This window comes from Carettochelys insculpta, chromosome 2 (genome assembly GCF_033958435.1).
Source record: "Carettochelys insculpta isolate YL-2023 chromosome 2, ASM3395843v1, whole genome shotgun sequence".
Lineage (NCBI taxonomy): Eukaryota > Metazoa > Chordata > Testudines > Carettochelyidae > Carettochelys > Carettochelys insculpta.
Window position 1 is genome coordinate 48,305,686 of NC_134138.1, and position 20,691 is coordinate 48,326,376.

The 20,691-nt window shown below is 42.8% G+C and overlaps 1 protein-coding gene across 1 annotated transcript; it reads left to right on the forward strand.

Moving 5' to 3' along the window:
- The first annotated feature begins 3,167 nt into the window (after positions 1-3,167).
- On the forward strand, positions 3,168-13,934 carry GEM (GTP binding protein overexpressed in skeletal muscle). The gene is made up of 5 exons (XM_074985702.1): positions 3,168-3,286; positions 5,134-5,473; positions 9,683-9,759; positions 10,269-10,473; positions 12,549-13,934. The coding sequence occupies exons 2-5, from the start codon at positions 5,143-5,145 to the stop codon at positions 12,824-12,826; spliced, it is 891 nt and encodes a 296-aa protein (XP_074841803.1). The 5' UTR covers positions 3,168-3,286; positions 5,134-5,142; the 3' UTR covers positions 12,827-13,934.
- Positions 13,935-20,691: the final 6,757 nt, after the last annotated feature.

Below are 20,691 nucleotides of genomic sequence, written 5' to 3' on the forward strand. Positions count from 1 at the left end.
CACATTTCAAGCTGTTAGCAGATAAAATGGGGAGAAAATGAAATTGTATCAGACAAGGAAGTATTCAAAAGTTTTAAAAAACAAACCCAGCAGAAAAGTAGGACGTTGAGAGTGTACACTGCAAATGGTGTGGTCCAGTTAGTGAATGTAAATATTTATTGGTGAAAAGTTCTACATCTACCACTGTAAACGGTTTATTCAAATGAAACATTTTATCTGGAGATTAGAGATAAACTCAGAGTGTACATTGTGTTTTGAGTTCTGTGTTAGTTCTTCAGCAGACCACATTGATGAATAGAATTCAAAGCATTAATCTACTAAATACTTTTTGGCAACCAACATAAACACTGATATTTACTCAGAAAATTTATTAATAATTTTTGCACTGATTTTTACCTGGTTTTGTTGTTATGGTAATAGACACTGATAAATTCCCCTGAAAAATTTAGAATTAAAAACTGAGAATGAAGGCCCTAATGCTTCTGTATGTGGTGTTTCTGTCATCTAAGTAACATGATCATGCATGTGACTCCCATCTCAATCAATTATTAGCTGTTCAATGACATGTGGTTGCAAAACAGTTGACTTGGTAGGAGAGTAAGAGGGTGAAGAGAGTCAAGATCACATGGCCCTGCAAAAGTCTACTGGATTGTGTTTGGAGATCCAAGCAGATGGCAAGCCTTGGTTTGTATGGTTAATTAATCATCCCCCTTGCTCCATGTTTTGTTGTTTATGCACGGTGCAGCCAGTTGACCATAAAGGGATTGGAAGTTGTCACACCGCAATTTTTATTTCAGCCTGGTCAGGAAGCCTGAAGATCAGCAGGAGAACAAAACAGTCTGTGATTCTTGTTTGGCTCCCACTTGTGGTAACCGAGCACTCATACCCCAAAGGCCGATCTAAATGCAACAGCCTAACAACGGGCTTTTCTTGACCAAATATGCTACAATTCTGCCTCCCTTTCTCACACAGAATTGCACTGCTACCAAAGCAGTTGCTTGAGAAATAAAGTTCCACTCCACATGAATAAAGTGGTTAAGTGTCACTTCAGGAAAAAAAAAGTGATAAATAGGCTCTTAAAGGGAAAAAAAATTCAAGGGAAAAATGTGCGTGCAAGTTTCTCAAATACCAGCGCCACATACCGGCCGAGGGTGGTCCATACAGACAGTTTTATGGAAGAGATGTACTGTGTGACCACTCCAAAGCTGTATTTGTGTCTTCCATCCTAAAAAGGCCCTTGAATGTTATGAAGAATTTATGCAGGACAGTGGATCTAACACTAACCTTAATGATATCTAAGTCCTTTACTGGCTCTGGTTTTATCTGTTACATATGGTGCTACTGTTTGGACTTTCCAGTATTATCTATTTACAATTTTCCATTGCAAAATTCATAGCTTCCGGCTCCGGTTGATCAGTTTGGCAAAAGCCCTTTCCATTTCTGTGGTGGAGAAAGACTGGTTTCACATTTAGAGCTACACACTACAATAATTTCAAAGGTGCCAAATAAATATGCACTGAAGAACAGAGCAGTCCAGGCACGAGCAAGATGAAAAATGAAGCCAAATGCATAGCAAGGCAGAGCAGCAGGTGTTCTTTCTGTAAAATCACCACTCTGAGCACAATCTGTGGGGCACAAAGCTGTCCCACCATCAAGAGAATAGTCAATTCTGCATGATAAGACTTCACAGTACTGTACAGCCCAGGGTACATAGCAAATTCCATATTGCCTGCAGACCCAATAAGAGGCTGCTACCTATAGTGCATGCTTCTCATTGATGTTTAATCCTAACATTGCAAACACAGGATTCTGTTATCCTGGAAAACAAGCTAGTACTCAAGAGTTTAGATGACGTTCAGTGTCATGCAATCAGTTTTGCATTTGGAAACATGGGTAAGTGAAAGGGCATATTCTGCTTATTCTCCAATTCTCCCCTTGCCAGGTTTGAGCAACATCCATTGACTTTACAAGAGAATATTGTTCGGAGAATGTTCTTGTCTCTGTATGTTGGAGAAGGAGCATGGAAAGGATCACTGCCAAAAGGCAAACTTAACATGTTTCTGTTGAAGAGTTTTGTAAATTTCACCTTTTTAAGCACTGCAGTTCAATGTTACCAGGTCAGTATTTGGAATGGAATTACTCGTGATTTACATCAGTGAATCATGCCCACAAAGGCATTTTTGTCTGTGTTCAGAAATGGATTTAAGTTTACCTGTTCAGATTTCTCTGGTGCTTTATTAGTAAAAAAATTTATATGATTTTATAGACCATCTCTTAACCTTATCCACTATTAATAAGGGAATCTCCCCAGCTCTAGCAATAGACTGAAAAATACATCCCATCTAGCCTTAAGAGTATCAGGCCAGGAGTGCAATAATGCAGAGCTTGTTTTAGCAAAGCTCCTTGAAGTCAAGGAGGCTAAAAAGAATAAAGATTTAAAAATGAAGCTCCTATTTTGTTACACATACAATTTTTTTTCTAAAACTATGCAGCATTGTGCTACTCCTACGTTATGCAAGTGTAACATCTTTGAGACTAGTGGAATTCCCTTAGTATCCAGCTGGAGTAAGAGATCAGTGAATAAGATTTTGTGTACCCGGAAAGCACATAGTGAGATGGAGCAAATGGTGTTCAGTGATTGGGGGTTTTAAAGAAAGAGAAAAATGGGATCCTTTGTATTAGTCATTCTGATATGGAAAAATATGACAAAAATTTCTAATTTTCAGAGCTTTACAAGTTACATACAGGTTTTCCAGGACAGAGTTCCTTCCATTTTGTAGTTCCATGTGAAATATATTTGCCACGCTTCAGACTTCAGAAAAACCCAAGCAATTCTTTATACGTTACCAATTTCGAGAACCCCACAGTGTAGAGCTGAAGGGAACCAGTAGTGAAAGGAGAATTTATTGCATTTTTCCTCTTCCCTGTTTACCTTTGTAAGAAGGCACAAGGTTTGCTGGCACTAGCATGAAGAACAGAATCATAGGACTGCAAGTAAGCAGTTTTGTTAGCGTTCTGTCTCAAAGTTTTTGCTCTTCTGCCTGCCTGCTTCCTCCCAGCTGGGGGCTGGCTGCTGTGTGAACAGGCCAACGACGTCACGGAAAAGCCCTGTCTCTGATCAGATGGGCTTAATATAAACCAGGTTTGCTGAGAAAGAATTAGAGAGGCAGCCACTGAGCAGGAGAGGATTTACTTCTAGAAGACAAGTTTAATATATCACACTCTGCTGAGAGAAAGAGACAGTAAGACCAAAGGAGCTGACTGTGGTTGGAAGAGGCTGTAAAAAGTAAGGCAGAATTGCTTGAAAAGCTTTACTTTAAATGCATTACTTTAGTGATGAGAAATGATAGAATGAAGCAAATAACGTAATGTGCAAAGAGAAATAGAGTTTGAATGTGAATGCATTGCACTAAGATACTGTGTTGTTTAATTTATTAAAGTGTGGAAATCCCTTAAGGAAGCACTACTAATAGCGTAGCTTGTTCATTACTTAATCAAATCACAGTTAATATTTCTTATTCAGTCTTTTTGATAGGGCAATGACAGCAAAATGAGGGTTAAGAGTTAAAATGTTTGATTTTGTGTGCAAAGTGGAGTGTGTTTGGTTCCTGCTCTCCAGCTAAATGCACTTCTGGCTGGCAAAAGTTTATGAGACTGTGGAATACAGATGAACTCATTTTGCAAGAAGTGCTGGAATTACAGAGAGAGAATGGCACAGATCACAAGTTGTAGGAAAAGAGGTAATGCGCTTGGTAAAGGCTGGTATTCAAATTACAGGTACAGTTGGCCATTATTCAGCACGTTTGTTTCAGGACCTGCTCTGTAACTGGTCTAAAAAGATTTCAGTGGATGCTTAAGTTAGTAAAAATACTTGCGCGTATCCATTTTGATGAGATGCTGCACTTTTTGCAAACACAAATGCAGACTAAAGTTTGAAAACGGTCCGGGATGTCTTAATAGTAGATACTCTTGTTAAGAGGCAGAAGAGAACTGAGATCCATCAAAAAGCAAAACGTGTAAATAACTGTCACCTTGGGAGCTGGACCGCATCAAAGTAACTTTCCTAAAAATGGTAGCTGTGGACCACCAGGAATGACATCACAATGTTCGGCCTCCAACCAAGGCAAAATACATTCAAAAGCCAAATGTAATTACAAGCCATGTTTAGACAAGGGGAGCTAACCTGATCCGATGCTTCTCAGCCAAATTAAGTTGTTTATTTAAAGACTGAAAATTTATGAGCTATTTTCTCCCAGTGATTTCTCTCTAGTGGTGTGACCAAGTACATAGTCTGGGAGCACGTTGGACCACATTTTGTTCTGTCTTATGCCAACTCGATGCCAGCTTAATTCCACGACATGCAATGGAGTTGCTCCTTGCTTTTCTTATGCTGCTATAGCTGAGAGCAAAACCCAGCCCACTGCAACAAGGCTTCTTGATGTAGTTCTTCACTAAATGTGCACTGAATAACGTTTGTTGCTCTCATCTCAGATTCAGCTCTAAGATGTGGCTAAGCATGATACTTTGCAGGCAGTGAACAATTTATTGTCTAACAAAGCGCTAGCGTACGCCGCCGAACTTTACATGGGCATGCAGTAATGGGGGAGCATGCAACAAATCTTCACTCCATCGCATGGCCTGCATAAGGAACAGGCACAGTCGCAGTCTCTGTAGGACTCCCTCCATTCACCCCGATGCGCAGCACCCCCGAATGAGCAGAGGCCTGCACACAGGGAATTATGTCCTCTTTGAAAGGACACAGCAGCAGGCACAGCCCCCATCCGAGAAGCTGCTATGAAAGACCTTCTGCCTCCTATGCCTCCCTTTGGGGCAGTGCAGTTCCACATCATCCCCAAAGCAGGGTTGTGCTTAACATCCACAACTAGAGGGAGACAATGCGAGGGCTTAGCATGTAGGGCTGAGTTCAACTGGAATCCTACAGCTGTGATTATGGCTTGCAAATTAGAAACGCTAGAGGCAAACAAAGGAGGTGGCAGCTCTAACTGCTACCTTGTCTGTGCACTGGGTATTTGCAGATGAGCAGGACGCACCTGATCAATGTTTTATTTTATAAAGGGTGCCCATTTCTCATTCCCGGCGTGTAACGTTTGCGACCTTGCTCTTCTGCACTAGGGCAAAGCCATGACTCTGAATAACGTCACCATGCGCCGCACCACCAGTGTGCTACATGCGCAACAGCAACGCTGGAGCATCCCTGCAGATGGCCGGCACCTGGCTGTCCACAAAGACCCCCACGAGTACTGCGTGCGCAAGAGATACACCATGAACCCCGAAGATTATTACCGAAGAAGTTGGTCCTCAGAGTCTTCCGATTCGGTCATTTCCTCTGAGTCTGGAAGTGCCTACTACCGGGTGGTCCTGATTGGGGAGCACGGAGTCGGAAAATCTACATTGGCCAACATCTTTGCAGGTGTACACGACAGTCTGGACAGCGACTGCGAAGTGCTAGGAGGTAGGTCATTGCCTTCTGAGCTGCCTGTGATTCCTTACAGCCTTTCTTGTCAATAGTCATCAGCAATAAGACACAGAGACCTGGTGAGGCCATTTGGTCTGGTGTGCCTGAGACTGAGGTAATGCACGCTTGCCCCTTGTTTTCAAAGCTGATTCCAGCAAATTTCTGAATTGTGAGGGTGGTTAACTAGTGGAATAAATTACCCAGGGTGGTTGTAGAAGCTCTATCATTGGAGGTGTCTAAGAACAGGTTAGATAAGTATCTTAACAGGGATGTAGATGGTGCTTGGTCCTTCTGTGAGGGTAGGGGATTGGACTTGATGACCTCTTGAGGCCCCTTCCAATTCTATTATTCTGTGACTATGATTCTATGCATCTGTCTTAAAAATCAGGGGTAATGAAAAATACAGAACAAAACAAAACAAAACAAAATCCCCCCACAAAAAACACAGTCTCTGACAAATACCTAAGTCTGCAGAAATACAGAGCAAGGAGAGCAATACAGCTTCTGAACCCTTTCTTGTTTAAAAAGAGCTGTTGGACTCTAATGAATTCTTGATTGTGTTATAAATATGCTAGAGCTGACACTCGTTTCACACTGGTGTAACCACAAGCTCCAGGGGATCAACTAACTCCTGTGTTAGCCTGGTGTGAGAAAATAGGTTGACCTGTAAACTGCCCTGCTGGCCTTGTGATACTCTTTTTCCATGAGAAATCTGCGCCTAAATTCATTTGGGATGTTAAAGGAAGTGTTATAACATACATATTAGCAGGAGATAAGGGTGAGACCACCAAAATACTCACTGGTCATTAAGGAAACTCACCAAACTTTTATGCAAATAAAGTGCCTTAGTATAACGTATTTGGGGTTTTCTCATCAGCGTTCCATATCCCTGCATGGCACAGATCTCCCACTTCCTGCAAGCAAAGAGCAGATCTTGGCATCTCAGTAGTGTGAGGAAAAAATCCAGCACCCCAATTAATTTGGGGAAAGAGCAGAGGCCACCAGGGTCTTCAGCTCTTTGATAGGTATATTCGCCTTTACGGTGCGCCTCTGGTTTGGAGGGAAGGGGGTCATATTTCCACTATTCCCAGGGATCAGTTAAGGCTAAAGTCCAAAGTGGGGCACTAAGCGACAGGCCATGATTTTTGTGGGAGTGATACCATTGGGGAGCAGCTGTGCTGCAGCAGATGCTCCTGTGGGTTTGAGGACATGGGTATGGCCACCCATTGGAGAAAGCACAGGCTTTTGCTCCCTCTCCCAATCAGTGCAGCAGCGTTTGCGTTCCTCTGTCTTCCTGCTGCTGAGGTGGGCGATCTGGGTGGGATGCTTTGGAGCCATCGTTCCAAACACTGGGAGCGACCAGAAGCCTTCAAGCTTCTCTAAACTTACTCCAGAGGACCAGTCTCCCAAAGAACAGCCTCTCCGCCCAAGATGAGGCAAATGTGAGCTTTATGCCTCCTGCAGCTTGCAATCTGCTCAGCTCTGCTGGACTCAGCGCTTGCCCAATATGTTGGAATCCTGTTTGATTACATGTTGCCTGACAGAACAAATAATTAACTATGCTAAGGTGCCTTGGGCAACCCACTCAGGAAGTACAGCTCACTTGCTTTATGCACGCCACTGCCCACTCAGCACATTTCAAGCTCCTCAGTTTAAATGATATGCTGCTCCTTTTCATTCATTCATTCAGTACTCGCGGTGCTTCTTGCAGCCAGGTAATGACAGCATCTCAAGACCAACTGTGCCGAGGCGTCAGAAGGGTTGCCATTATTATATTTCCTCTTTGTTAGTGTCAGCTTTGAAGTAGCTGTGAAATTAATTATTCCCCCACTGGGTCACATATTGAGTGCTGCCTTACGCTGTGGGCAATGCCATTAGCTTTATTAGGATTCCCTGGTCTATAAGTCAGTGCAGGAGTCTGGCTCAGTGTGCTTAGCATTTTCAAGCAACACTGTTATCTGTGTGTTATTCCTACACAGGTGGTGGTGGGGTAGATTTTCATAAATGGTTGTCTAAGTGGCACACGTCCTCTGCATATATTTGCTTATGCATCGAGGCTATGGCTACAGTAGGCAAAGAAAGTTGACTTCAGATATGCCGTTCTAGCTACAGCAACTGCATAGCTAGAATCAATGTATCAGCACTTGGCTTACTTGGCCATCCTTACTGAAGAAGGTCAACAGGAGAGTTTCACCTTCCTTATTCCTCGCATCTTGCAAGAAGTACAGGGGTTGACTGCGACCCACAAGAGGTCGATATCACACTCCTACCAGAGGTGCAAAATTGAACCCTGGATGAACCACTCTGAGTGAGCTGATCTTTGGGGCTAGTGTAGACAAGCCTCAGTTACCCCTTTTCTCCCATTCACACATATGTGCATGTACAAGTCAAGAAAAAAAGGTGTAGCCTGCAAACTCAAAATTGTTGCTGCAGAAAGTCTTGAATGCATAGCCACACCCAATATGGAGATAGAAAATAGCTCATGCTATGTGATGGGTGTTGATACTCGGTTACCCTGACGCACAAACACAAAGGAGAACCTACTGGCGCTAGAAGTGAAATTGCTCCTGTTGGTTACTGTTTTCTTTTTGCTTTCCTCTTTTAGGCCCATCTACTGTCAGCCCAGTGCCCTTCTGTTGACAAAGAGCTTCCATTTTTAAAGTTTCTGTGGCAGAACTGATTTAAAACACACACACACACACACACACACACACACACACACAGAGCTGTATTTTAGTGCTTCTTGGCTCATTTTGTTCCATGGACTCACTGTTTTCTGGCTTCAGGATTAGGATTTGGGGAAAGATCACCCCATAAATATGCAGTGGGAGCTTATGAGGCAAGAGCCCTTATTTAAAATATAGCAGTATCTTCTATCAGAGTGGCTTGAATAGGTCCTCTTAACAGCATGGTGAGGAAAGTAAAGTGGTTCAGAAACTGTCTGTCCTACACAGGATTTTATTATGATAGCAGGAACATATAACTAGAGATGTGCCCAAACCAAAAACATACATTCAAATGCCTCAAACTCTGAGGCAGTGAAAGGGATAGGGATCAGACTCCATACCTTGGTCTGGATCCAAACTTTCCAGTGATCTTGGGTCTCTGCAAGGGCTTGGCACAGACCTCAGATCTAAACACCTCTGAACCATGTGGAGTTTGGAACACAGATATGAATTTTGCAAGCCCTTATCTAGGTGTAGGAACGTTCTGCTGCATCCTTTGAAACTACCATGAAATGCTTCATCTCCTCTTTGCTATTCACAGGCTAACATTCAGGCTACATCTACACTACTGGGGAACAATGACTTGCTCAGGGCTGATCTTCTGGGGTTTGATTTCATGCACTAGCAAAAAGGCGTTCTTGGGGGTTAAAGTTGACCCCTGTGCTCTTTGCAAGAGGCAAGGAATAAGGAAGGTCGAAAGGAGAAATGCCCTCATCAATCTTCCCCAATGTAGGCAGACATGGGAGTCGAGCACAGGTATGTCGATTCTAGCTGTGCTATTGGTGTAGCTAAAATTGCATATCTGCAGTCAATTTCTACGTCTAGTGTAGCCATAGCCTCAGTGAGAAGCACTCACATGGTACAGAATAAAGTCAGGGGAACCAAAGACAGCTCAGAGGTCTGTATTGCAATAGCAGCATCTGTTTTATAGAGTTCAACAACCTTTGCCTCAAACACCGCTGCTGTTGCCAGGGCTGCTTGATGGCTGAATTGCTTGGAGCAGCAGTGATTGTTCACCCGTAAAGGGTCCCTGCTAGAGTGAAAACAAATATTTTCCATTACTAAGCCTAGCTGGAGTCTGTACCTCTGTCTGCGGCTCCCAGGGGGTCAAAAGTTCAGCATTTGAGTTGTTTCTTTCACTGATTATATTCCTCTTTGCAAACCCCCTCATAGGCTAAAAAGCGTTTGAGCCAAAATAATGAACATTAGCTGCAAAATCTTCCAGTCTTATTCATTTCCTGGCAAATTAATGGAAAAAAAACCAAAACAAACCAAAACAAAAACAATAAAGAGTCACAGGACCAGACACACTTCTTGTAGCAATGGATACAACTCCACTGAAATCAAAGGACTTGCAACAATGGTGAACTGGGCTCTCTGAATTTGACTTCTATTGTATGTAAATGACTATGTTTCTTTATTGCTACAGATAGGACAACAGGAAGGGATGGATTACTAACATTGTGGATTTTTATTCTAGAAGACACATATGAACGGACCTTGGTGGTAGATGGTGAAAGTGCAACCATTATTCTGCTTGACATGTGGGAAAATAAGGTATTCCAATCCATCCATTCTATTCAAGTGCCAAAGAGAAATTAAGTGGGAAGCAGGGGAGGGGGCTAATGCTATGGTTTTACTAGGCGCATGCATTTGCTGAACAAGTAGGGAGGTTTTACCCACAATTCCATACTCAGTGAAAGCATGCATCTTTAAAAATATCTAAGCTCCTCTGTGTAAGCTTGAAAATGGCAAAGATAATCCTTTGTTTGATTTATTTTTTGAAAACAAAAATGCCAGAAACATTGTTAGCGTTCAATTTGATGCGAGCATAAGCAAACACAAATCTAATGACATCTATTGGCCAATTTTTGCCCTGATACACCCATGTTACTGTGGTTTTATACTGGTGAAATTGTGATTAGACTCATACAAGGCAAAGTTACACTGTAGTTGAATTTGAATTGAGTACAGCTACCTTTTTTCCCTGTAAACACTCAATTGGTGTTCCAGTTAAGAAAGCCAGGATTTAGCTAATGCTATCTGTATCTATTTTATTTTATCAGAGTGAAAATGAATGGATCCAAGATCACTGCATGCAAGTAGGAGATGCATACTTGATTGTTTACTCTATCACAGACCGAGCAAGCTTTGAGAAAGCCTCTGAACTCAGAATACAGCTCCGCCGGGCACGCCAGACAGAAGATATTCCCATTATTTTAGTGGGCAACAAGAGCGATCTTGTCAGGTGCCGTGAAGTCTCTGTCACAGGTACAAAATATTAATAACCACGACAACCACTTTTTAAATTTAAGAGTCAGCTACTGTCCCAGATTTGGATGCAGAATTCCCATGGATGTCAGGAGTGCTCTATGTCTGAGAATGGGCAGAATCATTAACAGCAAACAAACAAACAAGAAACCTCAACCCCAAACCCAGCGATATAAGGGCCTGATTCATCTCCCATGAATGTAAATTAAAAGACTCTCATTGACTTGAATGGGAGATGGATCAAGTCTTTGGTTAGCTTTAGCTAAGCTTCCTTCTGGACTCTTATCCTTGAGAGTTGGATGTGCAGTGTGTACAAAAGCACAACAAAGTAGGTCAGCATAACTAGAATGGGATGACAAAGCTCTCCAGCTTAGGTTTCAGTCCAGTCCCATGCTCAGTGGTGATAGCACTGATGATAGCGATGAAGAAAGCAAAGGTTCACCTCTTTCTGCTGCCTTCCAGGAAGTCCCTCTGACAGACCTTTTCCTAGGTCCCCTGCATTCTGGCCTCCGCCACAATGGCCCCACATGAAAACTGTTCACTGGAATGCATATAGCAATAGAGCACACAAGCTTAGTAATATTACTAGGCTTCTTATTTCTTTTTTCCCTTCTTCCGAGTGCTGGCTGTTGAATGCACTTTGCCTAGAGCACAGGCAGGAAAGTTGTTTTCATTTTTAGCACTCCGTGAGTCAACCGCTTGATGTCCTGGGAGAGGAAAGGTCAGGTAGCAGAGCATACTGGTATCCATTTAGGAAAAAATCATTAGAATTAGTTCATGGTAAATTATCACAAAATAAGGGGGCTACTCTTTCAAAATGGCTTCTAAATTTGTGGGCATAATTTAGCGAAAGCCTAATTTTTTGCACATGTTCGTGTTCCTTCTAAAGTTTTGGCTGGTTTCTCTATGCTAGCTGCGGGCCCAGGCCTATTGTTTCAATTTTAGTTGCAAGATTTACCACTGACTTCAAGAAGAGTAGGCCCAGATCTATATTTACACATACAAATGAGATAGGTAGGAATTTACCACAGTAAAAGACCCACTGCACAGTCATTGCTGGCCTGGGTCAGTGAGCTGAGGCCCAGGCTTCAGGGCTATCAGACTGCAATGCGATGTTCAGCCTTGGAGGAGCCCTGCCTCTGAGACTGCTGGGGGAGGGTCAAAGTGCCATTCCAAGCCTGAATGTCTGTGCAGCAGTTTAATAGCTCTGCAGCCCAAGCCCTATGAGCCTGAGTCATCTGGTCTGGACTCTAAGAGCTGGTGCTGCAGGTTTTTATTGCAGTGTAGATACAATCTTAGTGCCTGCAATCTTAAAAGTGCATTTTGAAAATATCATGCAATATATTGCCCTCAGTAATGGTAAGCTCCCTGCCTCTGCACATGAGTCACTGAGGTTTTCCTGAAGTGCAAGTGACTGTATATAGGGCAGGGGTCTGCAACCTGCCGCTCCAGAGCCACATGCGGCTCTTTAAGGACTTTTCTGAGGTGCCCGATGCTATAATTGCAAAGTAAAAAAAACCAAAAAACCAAAACTCTCCTGATTATTTTCGATAAACAGTGAATGTCTAAAAGCCCAACAATGGACAAGTCATAACTAAATAGCAAATGATGTGTGATCTCAAAACCTTGGATAACTCCCCCTAGCATCCCCCAGAGAGAGAGAGAAGTTTCAGGAGTGAAAGTCAGGAAGGCAGTGGCACAAACACACACGTGTAAAGTGTGACGAAATAGAATATATAAAAAGTCTGTGAACGTCCTGCAGTGAACATGTATTGCATTACTAATCAGCGTGCGCACTGTTCTATAAATGGGTGTTTCAAAAAGTACGGTTTGAGGTTATTTATTGAGGACCATCTCATATTCATGTGCATTGTGGCTCTTGAATTATTGTTTTTTACCAAACTGGGAAAAATGGCTCTTCTTGCTATTTTGGTTGCCAACCCCTGATTTAGGGCATTCACAGATAGCTCACCTGCTGTACTGCAAACACCACTGCCTTTAGCAGCTTTGCCCTTGGGGACTGGGTGCTATCTGAATGCTATGCCTACTGATACAGATCCCTTGCAATTTTACAGAGGGCCGAGCTTGTGCCGTTGTGTTTGACTGTAAGTTCATTGAGACCTCTGCAGCTGTCCAGCACAACGTGAAGGAACTCTTTGAAGGAATTGTGCGGCAAGTCCGGCTCAGGAGGGACAGCAAGGAAAAGAACGAGAGGAGGCTGGCGTATCAGAAGAGGAGAGAGAGCATTCCTAAGAAAGCCAGGAGGTTCTGGGGCAAAATAGTTGCCAAGAACAACAAGAATATGGCCTTCAAACTTAAGTCCAAGTCTTGTCACGACCTATCAGTACTTTAAGAAGGCTGGACTGTGACAAATGTTCTCTTCTGTGGATATTGTTTTACCACATGGTGGCAATAATCAATCTATATTAGATTGGACTAGCAGAAAAAAAAATTGACTTGGATTCACAGTTATGAGTGTGACAAAATGTGCTGGCAATAAGCACAGCACAATGTCTAGAAACCAAAAGTCTTTCTTAAATTTTTTTCAGTAGTTTAAAAAAAAAGGCTTTCTCTTATACACCACAGCATCCTAATGTTAAGCAGGGTGTGTTCTGAAATGTATTTTTTGTTTCTCTTGTTGCCTTTGGATAATAGTGTTAGAATCTAACCACTCATGATCTGGGGAATGAATTGTTCCCTCTTATTCTCTCTCATTATTATTTTTGGATAAAAATGTGTAATGAAATTATGAGCTCTCTGGGAACTGATCCTTTGCCAATTAGCTGGTCTGATTTTTGTAAGCACACAAAATCCCCATTTCTACAGAGTAGCTATCAAGATGCTGTCTTGGTTTCAGGAGTAACTGCTATGAACAGTCACATCTCTTTCTCTTGCATATGTAATATTTAAAGGAAAAACAACTCCTAGCCAAACTATTGCCCCCACTGATTTTCATACTGTGGGGCTGTCAACAACAGATTAAAATGCAAATGCCTGAAGTGAGATTGCAAACTGTAAAACCACCTGATCTTTTCTAAGCAACCACACGGACTTTTTGTACCCAGATTTGTGTATGCTGGAGCTGAGCTGTGTTTATGTCATTGCAAAGCAACAAGCATTTTTAGTATTGAGGTTGAAAATGTATTTATTGCTAGGTTTCTTAAGAAAAATACTTTAATATGGTTTTCTATCTAATATCTTTTCCAGATTACGCAAGTTTTTACTTACACACCTTGTAATAAATTAAACAAAATATATTTGACTGCCTTGGAGTCCCTACAAAAATTTCAACATTTTTACTGGAAGAAAAGATATCGATTGTTTGGAAAGCATCTTATGTATTTGTACATTGACAATACCTAACAAACATCTCTGATTACAGACTCCTTAGCAATTTAGAATTGCAAAGCAAAAGACCCAAAGATATCTTAAAATGCTGTTAATGCACAAATTTCCTTATAGTCAGAAAGGCACTATGATGATAAAGCTAATAGTTCTTAAAGTGTTTATTTTGTTCATAGATCTCAAAACACTCTGCAAAGAAAGATAAGCATTATTATCTCCATTTTACAGATGGCAAAACAGAGGCAGAGAAGTGACGTAGCTTGCTCCAAGTCACAAAGCATGCCAGTGGGAAAATCTCCATCCAGTGTTCTATGCCTAACGTAGCTTTTGAAACAACGTGTTGTTAACAGAGAGCGCCTCTCTGGATTAGGATATTCAGGGACCCTGAGCACAGAACTTCAGGGCCAGGGCAGATATGCAGCAGTTTTAACATGCAAACACCCTAGTTGTTTAGGTACCACAGAGATGGGTGCAATATAATTACCTACATACATACACACAGAAGTGAACTCCATGTCTTGTGTTCTACACGATTTGACTACAAAAGGCCTGATCCAACTCTGACTGGAATCAGCTTGCTGAATGTTCGGACAAAACCACCTCTGCTGACAGCCTAGGCAAGATGCAAAGTTGAGAGGTGGGGGGAGTGCAGAATGGGCGTACATGGCCTCTAGGGTTAGTACGGCTGATCAGGGAATGAGCAAACAACTGTGCAGAATTCATATTTCCCAAGGAATATGATACTTTCGCTCTTGAGTACATTACTCAGCAATTTGCCTGAAATAATTTGTATTTGGAACACAGCAGAGACAAGAGCACTGCATGAGTCTAGGAATTCCAAGGAAAGCATAATTTTGAAACAAGTATTTTATTGCATGGTCTGGATGCAGTTTAGATGGTCAATGTAAAGTGATCCAGACAGCAGCATTCATTACAACAACATGGTTTAGAGCTACTGTAGTAAGAGAGCCTGGTACAATTCAAAACTTGTAGCAGAAAGAAACAGGCAAAACTTATCAGCCAGTAGTTATTTTTTATATAACCTAAAAGTTTCACTGCATTAATGGCCTTGAACTGCTGGGAGACGAGTCTGAATTCCTTGGTCAGTTCCATTTCAGTCAAGCCAGGGTACTTCACAATTAAAAATCAAACAGGCTTTGCATCCGTACAGTCCTTAGCCCTAATTTCCTAAATGGAGATATTAGAAGTGGAAGTCAGTAATTTTTTATAGCACGTTTGACTGGGACATTAAACAGTATTGCCAAGCCCGAATTTTAAATAAATCACATCAGGGCAAAATAAATCATGCAAAATTAACGAGCGTAGCTTAAAAACCTCAAGAGCATTTTAAATTTAAAAATAGGGTTCTTCTAATTGCCTTTGGCTTCTGAGCAATTCAGGTGCTCTTGCTTCTTCTTTTCAAACTTTTCTCTTGAAATCAGGAGGGCTAGAAACTTTGAACTGGCACCGGTGAGCATATTACAGCTAGAGATCACTGTCTAATTTCGTACATGTTGGCAACCAATTAACTCAAGTAGATTGTAGGGGAATACTGGCAGAGCAGGAACTTCTGCAGACTGGAGATGTATTTGGATAAATGCTGAGTAATCTCTCTGGGTACCACTGAGAGGGTGAGCTGAGAGGAAGACTTCATCCAGACCCAGAACGTTTAGATTATGGCTACAATAATACGTTTTTTCGACATAATGAGTTTTGTTAACAAAACTCACCTCATGTCCACACACAAAATGCACTTTGCTGGCTGTCAACAAAACTCAGCCCTTCCACCAACAACCTTCCAACTTTCCCAGATGAGGAAGAATGCCTTCGTTGAGAAAAGCTGTGTGAACACTTTGGGGGATGGGGCTTTCTGTGGACAGACAGGGCTTCAAGGACATCAGGCAGCCCTATCTGCTGTGCTTCCTGTTGGCTGGTTTGTTGAGAGAGTGGCCGGGTAGTCCGGCCACTCTGTCAACAGAGCGGATCACTCTCTTGATCCACTTTAGTGTATGGCCACATTCTGTTGATAGATGTTTTGTTGGTAAATCTTTTCTGAAAGAAATGTCAGTCGACAGATGCTTCTAGTGTAGCTGTAGCCTCAGAGGGGAGAGCATTTGGGTCAACACAGCATTAGCCCTCCTCCCTTCCATTACTTTGGGAATCAGTCCATAGAAGCCCTACTGAGCCTCTGTGGGTTTTGAGGAAAAATTTTTGGGCAGGAAAGTGGGGGCTGAGATTGGATAGTGTCACTCCTGGTCGGTTTTCCTGACAAAATTCCTGATGTTAGCGTCAGCATGGACTGCAGCTTCACATCCTGAACCCATCCCTGAAGAACGTACTTTGAGGCAGAGGTGGGCAACAATGCTCAAAGACTGTGTGGTGCAGTAGAGGGCGAGCAGTCTGGTAAGCGCTGAAGAGAGGTTAAGCACCCATGTATAGTTGCCCCAGTCATCTAAGGAATGTGCAAGAGCTTCAAGAAAGTCCTGTGGACCTAATGACATCGGCGGGTCACAATAACATTGCTTCCTGCTCATTCTGTGCGTCCTAACTCGAACATTGTCTTCTGGTGGAACGGAAACGCTGCAGCCTCATAGCCATGGATTTTTTCACCTAATGTTGTTCTTCACATGAGAGAAGGCAAGTTATGTGCCGAATCATCTATTTTAATGCACCTCCACTGCAATACTTGAGTACTTTGTATCTAAATTTGCCTCTACCCAACCTCTAATTGTGTGCTCACAATCAGTTATGGGCCTGTCTAGATTGAGACATCTAGATTCTTTCTTAAAGGCTACTAAGATGTCTACATCCTCATATCTGTGTTGGCAAATTTTCACTCCCAATTAGGCTGGCGGCTAGCCATGTGATGTGGTTGAGCACAGAAAACACTGACTGCGTGGTGCCTGTGGGGGAGGCAGGGGGCATGCACAAATGTCAGCCTCTGAGAAGAAATTTCTCAGCCTCTTATGCAAGCAGGATCCTCACAACGACCTTGCTGCCACATGGTGCAGCAGGGCAGTGGCTGGCACCAGGCAACACAGAAAAAAAATACCAAGTGCTCAACTAGCAGAGGTAGAGACAGAACCACATTGGGGCTATTTGTACCGGGTAGATGCGCTCACAGCACTAATAGCAAAGAAAGACAGATTTTTCTCAGCCTCTCACACAACGATGACCCCACAGCCACAGGCTTGCTGCTCTCGATTTGAAATTCGTAGTCTTCCGGTTACGTAATTCCTGTGCACCTGGAGAGCAGCAGCCAGAGCAGAGCTCTGGGAGAGGCATTGTGGGTTACATACAGGACAGCTCTGGAGGCTAATAAATTCAATTTTAAGACGTGGCGCTTCCACACCAGCCTTTAATTGAACTTGTAAATTTGAACTTGGCGCTACTCCCAGCAGGTAGTGATGATATTACGATATATCGATATTAGTGTTCCCTAAATCAAGTGAATGGTATTTACAGTGAAGACAGTCACATGGTAATATTGAGCTAATTGCCTTAAATTCAAATTTAGCTTGTTGTGTAGATGGAGTCTTTCTATCCAGAAGCTTGTTAGGTACTGGTTTCAGATGGCAGTCTCAAGAAAAGTGTAACATCGTCGAACAAGTTGGGGCCCCATTGGGAGACCTATAAATGAAAATGCTGTATACATTCCAACAACAGACGAGCCACGGAATTTGTGCAAACAAATGAATCCCAAATGTGAAAGCATCAGAAGGCATACAAAAAAGCAGTTCAGGGACTCAAACCACTGCGTTGGCTAATCACGGAGCCTGGGCTACCAGAGTAGAAGCTAACAAGATAAGTGCTCTGTAGAGATCTGGCATTAACTGTGGAATTGTTGAGTCACAACATTGATAGATCCAAGGCACCCACAATGAAATTCATGAGGCCTGCATAAAATAAAACACATAACAATGAAAAATTCTACAGTTGTGTGAAATGATTAATTATTGCAATAATAGCTCTCTTAAAAAGGCAGACTTGATCGGTGACATGAATTAGGGAGACAGTTCCACTTCCAGTTAATTTCACACATTTAATGCTTCAGGGAATGACTATAATAGTCAATGGCTGTGGCCATACCGGTAATGTGGCACTTTGGAATATGCCAGTGAGGTGCTGGTATGAATATGCAGCACCTCATTAGTATTGTGGCAGCTGCGTGCTCTTCAAAATGCCAGTTTTGAAATGCACACCGCCTGTGTAGTTGGGGGCATTTCAAAACGGCCCCCTGATTTTGAAAGTCCCTTATTCCCATCTGGTTTTGGGAATAAGGGGCTTTCAAAATCAGGGGGTCCTTTCAAAAGCGCCCCCCCCCGGGCTACACGCGTTATGAAACCAGTAGTTTTGAAGCATGCATGCAGCTGCCATTATGCTAATGAGGCGCTGCATATTCATAGCAGTGCCTCATTAGCATATTCCAAAGTGCTACAATACCATAGCCGCTCCAAAAGGAGGGGCTAATGTGGTCACAGCCAATAAGTTCCTGCCTGATATCCTACCTGACGGAATAACGGTATCTCTGTATGGGTGACAGCACATGCATCTGTAGCTTATTACATTGTATCCATGTCATTTAGAAACAGGCTATAATAATGGGAGATCCCAAAGCTCTGGCTCCAGCCTGAGCCTAAAAGTCTACACAGCAACGAAACAACCCCACGGCCTAAGTCCCGCGAGCCCAAGTCAGCCGGTAAGGGCCAGCCACGGGTTTTCCTTGGCTATGTGGACATTCTGGCCTGTTTTGTGCCACCTTGGTGTGTAGCCGTGAATGAGAAACAAAGGGCTCAGGAAAATGGAGCCTAAGATCTTGGTAACAGTAACTGTGCTGATAACGTTGTTGACCCGCAGTGCGCTACTGGGGTGGAGAGCTGGGCTACGAGGGCATGTCTACACTGCAGTTACATTCCTGTTTAACTGTGGTGCAGAGGGCTGCAGGCCAAGCTCCGGAACCTTCTCGCCTCTCAGGGTCCTTGTGGCCAGGCTCCAGCTAGAACATGAACATCTACACCACAGTGACACAGCCCTTAGCCCGAGCCGTGTGAGCCTGAGTCTGCTGGGATAGGCCAGGGGCAGGTGCTTTATTGCACTGTAGATATACAGTCAGAGGTAATGCCCTTCAGACAAGATGTTAACCCCAGGTCCTCGTTCTGTCTGTGATGGCTATTTAGATGGATGTTATGGAGTTTTGAGAAGAACCCCAAGGATTATGCGATAATACAAATGTCCTGGCCAGTATTTTCCATTACTAGCATAGGCGACCTCTCAAGCAGCTCTATCTAGGCAAAGAAATCCTATGCTGACTAGGCAGCCCATTTAGCTCCACTAAATAAAATGGCACTGCATAGGTTATAACTCACTATTGACGTGTTGTCTCCCACCCCCTAGGAAAATATAAAATCAAGACAAAGTTCTGGGGTAGGACTTTGCAGTGGACATCCTAGTGCACATGAGGCTGAGAAATGCTTTTACCTATTTGGATATAAATGTTCACTCAAGCATGTTGCTGGCACTTATCAACTAATGCAGAAATAAGTCATACTATTCAATACTGATTGTTTAGATTTCCTATGGTTAGAGCTCTGCAAATCCAGGGATATTTGCTTTATACCTGTGGGTATCCGTATCCACGAATGTGGATGCAGATATCTGCAGAACATTTGTGTGGATGCGGACACAAATTTTGTGTCTGCACAGGGTTCTGCCGACAATTATAGAAGGAACAAATTCTGCCCTGACTTATGCCCTGTTAGTTCTGCTGATATAAGGGAGTTGAGTTGAGGCAAATCAGAGAAGAATTTGGCTCATTCAGGGCTTGTCTAAGTGGGGAAATTACATGTTGCAAACACAATGTTAAACATGGCTTCTTAGTCATTGTAGACAATGGCCATTTTGTTTTATTCATGGCAAGTGGTTATAGACCTCAGCGTTACCAATGACCAGCTGACATAATTTTAAATATTACAGTCTGTGTCTGCTTTGAGTGTTTAACATCATGTTACTTAAGATGTGACCAAGCATGTGGAAAATTCCAAACATAGACTGTCCTCACTTTCCTTATTATCTCTCTGAAACACCTTTAAACTATCAGGCACTGTATAAAGGCAAATTGTGTTCAGTAAAACATAATTGAAATGTGTGCTGCTAAGAGTATTCAGCGTTGTTATAGCCATGTTGGTCCCAGTATATTAGGGAAGGTGGGTGAGGTAATACCTTTTAATGAACTACCTGTTCTGGTGACACTTTGAGTTAGTTTCCCACTGCTGACGAAGAGATCTGTGGTGCTTGAAAGCTTGTCTCTGTCACCAACAAAAGTGGGGCCAATAAATGATATTACCTCACCCTCCGTTTCCTCTTAGAGACACATTTACTGTGTCATGAAGCGAATGGCTTTTTGCCTTGGAATACTGATGTGCAACATACCATCCACTCACATATTGCTAACTGCTCTGGGGCAACAATTGATTTTAAGATCAGGAAGCTCTGACAATAAAACCGTGGGAGTGCACTTAGTAACGAACAAACTTTGCCCAAACATCTTTTGAGTCACTTGGCAATATAGATAATAATTGACTGTATGAGTGATTAAGGTAACAGACTTCTTTTAGCATATGGATAATTGTATTTTACATTTGAATGACTCTTGACAAAGAAGTCCTCATTCGCGAGGGTTCTGTGTCGAGAACCCTCATGAATGTTGAATTTCGCGAATGCCGCTCCCATCTGAAGTCTGAATACCGGGGCTCCTATCCGGGATCCTGGGGAACTGCAGCTGTCGGCGTTTCTCCCTGGGCCCTGGGGAAAGCGGCAGCTGTTGGCGCTCCTGTCCAGAGTCCTGGGGAAGCGGCAGCCGTCAGTGCTCTCTAC

Bases quoted from the DNA above. Each gene is read 5' to 3' on its own strand.
- GEM (XM_074985702.1), top strand. From the start codon at position 5,143: ATGACTCTGAATAACGTCACCATGCGCCGCACCACCAGTGTGCTACAT. The intron at 9,760-10,268 runs GTATTCCAATCC...TTATTTTATCAG, and splicing joins TTGACATGTGGGAAAATAAG to AGTGAAAATGAATGGATCCA. The intron at 10,474-12,548 runs GTACAAAATATT...GCAATTTTACAG, and splicing joins CCGTGAAGTCTCTGTCACAG to AGGGCCGAGCTTGTGCCGTT.